The 7,778-nt window shown below is 47.3% G+C and overlaps 1 protein-coding gene across 2 annotated transcripts; it reads left to right on the forward strand.

The window, feature by feature from the left end:
* Nucleotides 1–427: 427 nt before the first annotated feature.
* On the forward strand, nucleotides 428–6,731 carry LOC114070611 (alpha-fetoprotein-like). Of its 2 annotated transcripts, none has more exons than XM_027908129.1 (14): nucleotides 428–738; nucleotides 1,050–1,110; nucleotides 1,279–1,414; nucleotides 1,585–1,787; nucleotides 2,295–2,442; nucleotides 2,835–2,932; nucleotides 3,242–3,371; nucleotides 3,460–3,674; nucleotides 3,809–3,941; nucleotides 4,496–4,593; nucleotides 4,889–5,027; nucleotides 5,298–5,521; nucleotides 5,813–5,945; nucleotides 6,592–6,731. In XM_027908129.1, the coding sequence occupies exons 1-14, from the start codon at nucleotides 612–614 to the stop codon at nucleotides 6,634–6,636; spliced, it is 1,890 nt and encodes a 629-aa protein (XP_027763930.1). In that variant the 5' UTR covers nucleotides 428–611; the 3' UTR covers nucleotides 6,637–6,731. The 2 variants fall into 2 exon arrangements, with proteins under 2 accessions (XP_027763930.1, XP_027763931.1); XM_027908130.1 differs by lacking the exon at nucleotides 428–738 and adding an exon at nucleotides 6,069–6,129 and having other exon boundaries at nucleotides 1,072–1,110.
* Nucleotides 6,732–7,778: the final 1,047 nt, after the last annotated feature.

Here is a 7,778-nt window from a genome sequence, read left to right on the forward strand (position 1 = left end):
AGCATACTTTTTCTTTAAAAAAAATCAGTACCTATATTAACCAGACTTTCCCCCTTTATCCTACAGCTCTGGAGTTGATTTTTTCCAAGTTTCATAGACATTTTGGTAGTAATTATCAGTGCTGCAAAAATATTCTGTGCGGGGGTACATCATTCAGCCTTTCTCCATGACTCCTTGGCAGCTGGGAGCAGGAGAGAGCTTGTACAGCAAGGAGGGAATGCAGAAATATAACAGCTGAACTTGGGATCTTTCCAATCACTCATGTGTTCCAAAGTAATTTTCTGCACAGCAATCACTTTTAAGCAATCTATAAGTAGAGATCAGTGTGCACAATAAAAAGCCCAGAGTGTTTAACTTCTTGTATGAGGTGTGATAAGTAGAAAATGTCTATTTGTCTTAATTACGGGGGAAAAAAAATCTCCAAGGTCCTTCCTCTGCAACAGCGTGGTCAGTTCATTATCCTGAGCAAATAATTGCATGTCTAATTATTGTGGGAGTATTGTCAAAGGACTAATGTGAAACGTGACAGTAAAAGGGTTTTGATTAACCAGGTATCGTCTGGGAGAGTATAAAAACATCACCCTCCCCTTAATTCTTTCTGCCTTTCTCAGATGAAGCAAACTCACCCCAGGCCCCTGCCAACATCTGACAGAATGGACCGGAGAACAGTCATTTATGTCATTTTATTGGTGAGCCTTAGAGTAGCCAAAGCCCTGCCTAGAACTTCTCAGGACCTAGGTAAGGACATCTCGCATTTTTCCTCTATTTTTTGTTTAACACTGCTGGCTGGACTCAGCACATGTGCTTATCTGGTGGTTCGCTTGGCCACGGTTTCAGGGGGTGGATTTTCTTATGGGACAAAGGTGTACAGCAAAAGTGCACCTGGATAAATGTCCTGTGATCAGCCCTAGGCATATGGCTTCCTAAGTCCTTGAGAGGAAACATACAGGAGAGAAATTTTCCTTCCTAGCAACACCTGAGCTACAAAAAAAAGGTATTTGATACAGCATTTAGTAAACACCTCTTATTTAAATGATCTTGTTTTTCAGAGGAAAAAACAAGCATTGGCCAGCGATTTTCTCAGCTGCAGGAGAACAATTTTAAAGCCATGTAAGTTGTACAGGTAAAGCAAATTTGCTGCTACTGCACAGCCTGTTGTCACTGGGAATGAGCCCTAACCTAGCCCCTCACCCCCGCTGGCCCAGGGTGGTACCAGTCCTCACTGCCTCTCACCCGCAGCTCTGTAAGTAGTCTGTTAACGCTGCGTTCCCCCCGCAGTGCCCTGATCCTGTTTGCCCAGTACGTGCCAGGAGGGACGTTCGGCAGAGCGGCCGCAATGGCCGAGGGGGTCACGGCCCTGGCCAGAAGGTGCGTGGCAGCGGCCAGCGACAGCCCCGACTGCCTGAAGCCTCTGGTAAGCTCAGTTATGCCTTCCAGGTATGGTTTGGCATTCCAGAGCCCTGGCATGAGTTCTTCCGGAGGCACCAATCCATCACTGAGAGACGTGACCTCCTCGCACATGCACGTTTGGCCCACGGACTGTCCTTCTCCCCTTTGTAAAGGTGAACTTCTAATTTTTCACAGGACAAGATTTTCCTCGATACAATATGCCAGGAGGAAAACCCTCCCCGGTCTGCTGAGTGCTGTGCTAAAAGGGATCCTGAAAGAAATGACTGCTTCCTCTCCCTGAAAAACTCCTCACAAGGGTTCAGCTCTCCTTTGGAGAGGCCAGATGCTGAAGCTGCCTGCAGAAACCATTCACAGCACGGACAGCCGTTAACAGGACAGTAAGTAATAAATCATAGATTGGCTGCCTGGATGTGGCAGCTATGGGCTGGAGACAGCAAATGCAGCAGCAACCAGGAAATTTAGCCTCTTCCATACTGATTTTTCTTCATAGTGTGATTTATTTGCATAATTCAACCAGCTGTAATTGCTTTTCTATAAAGCTTGTTCTGCCACCTCCTGCTTTGACTGTAGCTCCCAGTGACAATCAGTCTGGCCTGGTTTATTGTATTCTATATAAAGGACTCACCTGAAATCAAGGGCCTCCCTTTAGTCCTTAAAAGCCAAGCAGGAGTTGTGCTTCCTCTAAGACAGAACTGGCAGGATTTGAGACATCAATTTCCAGGAAAACCTTGGCTCCACCAGAATTTTCCAAGATAAACACCACACGGTGCAGCTGTTTGTTATGTCAGGAAAGCAATAACTTTAGTAGATTTTATAATTGTATTACTTTGATAATTATGCTGTCAACTTACCCTGAGACTAAAGATGTTTTTCTCTGGTTTCAGTTTCATCTATGAAGTTTCCAGAAGGCACCCCTTCCTCTATGCCCCCACGATCCTGTCTGTGGCTCTGCGGTACGAGGAGATGATGCAGAACTGCTGTGGAAATGCTGAAGGCCCCTCCCATCATGTGGAGGAATGCTTCCAGAGACAGGTATTCCACCACAGGATTTGAGGTTATTAATGTGCAGCTTTGCTACAGCCACACAGATACTGAGGCAGATATATCAGCTTTTCTGTTTCAACATCTGAGCCTGATACTGGAATTCCCCTTGTTAAGCACAAGCTGAAATCAGGCTGCCCTGGAGCTCCCCAGTGCTAAAAACACTCAACTGTCATCTGAAGGGTTCTGCTTTCTTTTCACAGAGCACTTAATATATGCTGGCCATGAAACACCAAGTGCAACAGTTACATCTTGCAACTTGTGCAGCTCTCAGCTTGTTTTCTCTGTTAAAAACATTTTAAAAATTAAAAACTGTCACCACTGCAGTTTCAGTTTCAGTTTCAGTTTCTTACAATTTTGTGCCTGCACCTGCTTTCTGCCAGGCACCAAAGGTGATGAAGCCAGTAAGAGAAGATGCCCTGAGGCAGGAACACACTTGTGGAATCCTGAAGAAGTTTGGAGAAAGGACCTTAAAGGCTCTGTGAGTCTTCCCCATGTGTATTATTGTTTCACCATAAAGCTGTGGCTCCACAGTGACTCTGAGCCCTCTCCTGTTTATGTGCAGGTCACCAGCAGCATCTAACAAGGAAGACAGAAATTTAGATTTCTGTGTTGACAGCATCAGCATTTCCTTACAAACTGCCATGAGATTCTAAAATCTAATCCCAAAGTCTGAACCAACCACACCTCTCCGTGATCAAAGTTAGACAACGTCCCCACACAAAAATGATGATAGCTAGCACAGTCTCCCACTCTGAATATAAACAGTAACTGTTTTCCTTCCTTGTAGGAAGCTTGCCCAGATAAGCCAAAAATTCCCCCAAGCTGACTTTGTCACTGTGCACAAACTGGTGGTGGCCGTGGCCGACATGCACAAGGCCTGCTGCCGTGGGGACACGCTGGACTGCATGCGGGACAGGGTAAAGCCCTTTCAGTCGTGTGGTGCAGACATTTCATGCTTGCTTTGCTACTGGGTTCAGATTTTCAGCTTCCTTTTCTTGTTTACAGGAAGAGATTCTGCTCTACGTGTGCAGCAGCCAGCACGTCCTGTCCAGACGGATCCAGCAGTGCTGTGAAAAGCCCCTGTTACAAAGGAGCGAGTGCATCCTCAACATGCAAAACGATGACAAACCTGCAGGCTTGTCCCCCCTCGTCAGGGAGTTCATTGAAGACAAAGGAATATGTGAACGTTTTGCCCAGGAAAAAGACATGCACTTAGCCAGGTAACACAGGGCTTCCCCTGCACAATTCTCCCTGTTCCACCGGACAAACCCACCCCGAAATCCTCCTGCTGTCCTTCCCCACAAGGGCAGTTGTTTTGGCTTCTCCCTAATTCCTGATCTTCCTGATACTACAGGTTTCTGTATGAATACTCCAGGAGACACCCGGAATTTTCTGCCCAGATGCTTTTAAGGATTGGCAAAGGCTACGAGGACCTGCTGCGGGAGTGCTGCAGGCCCGGGGCTCCCAGTGGCTGCCGCAGCAGGGGGGTGGGTGCTGGTGGGTCCTCGGGCTCCTCACAGCACACGGAGGGGGTCAGGCACGTCACAGCGTGACTGAAGTGCCAATATCCTTGCTCCAGCTCCAGAGTCACAGCTCCTGTAACAATCCCAGCAAATCCTGCAAAGCCCGATTCCCAACCGTAAAAAGCATCCCAGAGCCTGTGCAATTTAACATGGACAGATGGAGAGGGGGGGAAACGGATGGAGCTAACACTTGTGTGGGCCCCGCTCCCGAGCGGTGCCTCTTCCCTCTCCCACACATAAAGGTGCTGCTTATGGTTACTGTCTGAGATCAGGACAGTGGCCTTGTAATACCTGATGTCAGGAGCTGCCCTGTGTCTCAGACCCGGCCTTCCCGCAGTCACACAACATTCAGTAGGTCATGGGGAACAGAGGTGGACATTTTACCACATTCAGGCAGTTTACAGAGGTTTCAGACAGAAATGGCATTAAAACCAGGGGGTCCCTGTCAGGTGAGAGGCAGCTGTAGGTACTCGGGACATTCCGCATTCCCCCTCCTCAAATTCACTTATTTTTTTCAGGAGGAAGAACTGAGGAAACATATTTATGAAACAGAGAGTGTCATGAGGACAAGCTGTGACATTTACAAGGAGAAAGGAGATTACTATTTCCAAAACGAGTATTGCTTTTTCCTGTGCTTCCTTACCCTGCTCCCACTGGGCACAATCCGGGCTGGGGTAACGCCACACGGGTCATTACAGGCCAGGCTAAAGGCACTGTTGGAATATGCAGCCTCACACAAACAGGGCAGTCTTACACCTGGCTACCTGGAATTAGAAACACCAGACTCACTCCTGTGTATACTAAGGAGTGTTTCATGGGGCCTGCCTGGAGCATTCCACAGGGAAGGCAGAGGCTGCTCACTACTGCCTGGTGAAACAAAAACACCAGTATCACAAAATCTGTCATTTCAGGCTCCTCATGAGTTTCACCAAAAAGATGCCTCAGCTGACATCAGCGGAGCTGATCAAATTCACCAAGGAAATGACAACCATCGGCTTCAAATGCTGCCAGCTGGGCCAGGACAAGCTGCTGCCTTGTGCCGAGGAACACGTGAGTGCTTCCCTTCTGTATCTGGGTCCTACTTTTTGTTGAAACTCTGCCAGAAATTCTGCTGCCAGTCCCATATAAATGTTCATTTGCAAAAATCCCAGCTGCTTCTGCACTGACAGAAGTCAGCAAATACCAGATATTCTCTATCCTACAAATCAGGTTTCATTTAAACTCCTCTTTTCCTAACTTCACTGTGAGCAATGTGCATTTCAGGGATTTCTGAAAATGAAAAAGTAACGTAACATTGCTTTTTTCATTCTCTTGCTAAAGCTGGATCTCGTGCTGGGGCAAATCTGTAGGAGACACCTGGCTGATCCCATAAACCCCGGAGTTTGCCGCTGCTGCAGCAGCTCCTACGCCTTCAGGAGGCCGTGCATAGGCAAACTGGAGATCGATGAGACTTACGTGCCCTTAGCGCTGACTCCGGGCCTGCTGGCTTTCCATGGAGACCTGTGCACCTCGGAAGAGGAGAAGTTACAGCACAGGAAGCAGGAGTAAGAGATGCTGTTTTGCTGATCCCCCTGGCACTGCTCACCTTCCCTCGCACACGGTCCCACCTTCTCCTTTGGAACACTCCCAAACCAGGCACCCATGTTTCATTTCACAGGGGAACAGGGCACCGCTTTGCTCCCGGCCACAAATCCATGTCTGGGTGGTGAACAAGGATGAAAAGCTGTGGGAAGGCAGCGGGTGGGACCGGAACGGGGGTTTGCAGGCCTGGGGTGGAGGGAAGCTCGGTGAGCGCGTGCTCCCCTCCCACTTTCCAGAGCTCTGCTCTCCTGCAGGATGCTCATCACCCTCCTCAAGTACAAGCCCCAGATCAGCGCGGAGCAGCTGGGCTCCGTCACAGCCGCCTTCGCTGCCATGAGGGAACGGTGCTGCAGAGAGGCCGACCCTGAGGCCTGTTTCCTCAAAGAGGTATCGCTTCTGTTTCCAGCCACAGTTCCACCACAATAGGGAGGGAAAGGGTACATTCAGGTCTTTGGTCAAAGCGTGTTCCCTGTTTATCTTCCTGCCCCTGTTTCCCTCCTGCCTTCCCAGTGCTGTTTCATTTCATTCAACTTCATATCCCTGAGCTGCTTTGGCTCCTCTTTACCCTCTGGTAAATCTGCTTTTTCCTACTTCTCAGCTCCCTCTCTTTGCTATAATCCTTAACTGAACTTTAACAAACCATCCTTGACCCTTAAGCAGCCCTGTTCTTTCTCTTCAGAAGTCTTTGCTTTGGAAGATAGAATACAGCACATTTTCTCTGATTAATAAAAAATGTCCACCTCTGGATACAACTGAACAGCACAGCCAAAAAGGATTCTGACTATTCCAACCAGAACTGTATTTCAGTATCTTTCCAACAAAGAGCAAATCTAAGGCTACCTGAGCTGAACAGCAACAGCAAAATGTGTACTGCACGGTGATAAACCTATCTGTGCTCTCCACAGAGTGTAGTGCCCGCCTTGCCGAGGTTATAGGACAGGACCTGCTGCTGCATGAGACAGAGCATGTCACAAACACATCACGAACACACCCTCCTGACATTACTGCTCACACGGATTTTCCTCTTTTCCAGGGTCCAGAACTTATCAAAAGGAGTGAGAAAATGCTGTCAGCATAAGGAGCTGCACAGCCCAAGGGAAGGTCCTCGCTGGACGACAGGAAGTGACACAAACTGCACAGGGAGCATTTAAACCAAACCAAGTGTCTGAAAGCCAGGTTTAGTCTAAAGGGAGGCCGCATGCTCTTAATGAATTCCACCAAAACAATCAGTTAAGTGATGGAAAATCAGGGTTTGACTGTAGCCACCATCTCCTGGTATGCAATGCTATTTTAATATCCCCAATAGTCACAGACCAAAACAAAGGCATTTTAAATCTTAAGATTATAAAGCATAAGTGCAAATGAGATCAAATTAAGAAAATCTGCCCGTAACCATTGTAAATCAATCACTGAATAATTATTTTTACATTTCTATAACACTGGCCTTGAACTGCAGCATATGCACTCACCAATATGAGCTGCTCGGGAGTGTTGTAAAGTTGCCTTTAAACAGAGAATGGTATTATCTCTGGCATCCCAAATAAAGTGAGAGAGAAAAAAGTAAGTAAAATGTCCCAGAAAGAACGGGACAGAGACTGCTGAAACACCTGGTCAGCAGGGAAATGTAAGATCCCAGGTAAGACATAGCCTCTAATGACTGTCTCTGTGATTAATGGCTTCGGGCCTGAATGCAAGAGTGACCCCCCCGCTTCCTCTGTCACCAATGTGTCATTGCTGTGTTACCATGAATGCCCTGTAATAATCTGGAATAAATTCTTCCCCCACTCTTGTATTTGTCAGAAATGGTTCATTTACACAGCACTGCACTCACAAAGAACCAACCCCGCAACAGTCACAGCCTGATTTCACTCACCCTCAAATCCTGGCTGGCTGCACCTGGTCTGTGCCGTGTTCCAGAGTTATTTTCAGTGCTTTTCAGTCCCCAGTCAGCAGGATAAGGGAAATAAACAGGATTCAAGTCTTGAACATCAGATGGTGGCAAAACCAGCTCATTTTAGGAAGTGTGGACATACACAGAGGGTTGGAGAACCTGCTTGGAAACACTTCCTCTTTTCCATACGGGCTGTGCAAAAAATTACGAATATTTAATATTCCAACATTTCCGCTTGGGTGCATGCTCTGCTGATTCAAGGAAGTTTTATTTGCAGCTCTAAGGCACCTATTACTTAATCCCTACATCTTAACTGCTGAATTATTTTT

This window comes from Empidonax traillii, unplaced genomic scaffold (assembly GCF_003031625.1).
Source record: "Empidonax traillii isolate 1590-97213 ecotype Southwest subspecies unplaced genomic scaffold, ASM303162v1 scaffold1620:size81671, whole genome shotgun sequence".
NCBI lineage: Eukaryota > Metazoa > Chordata > Aves > Passeriformes > Tyrannidae > Empidonax > Empidonax traillii.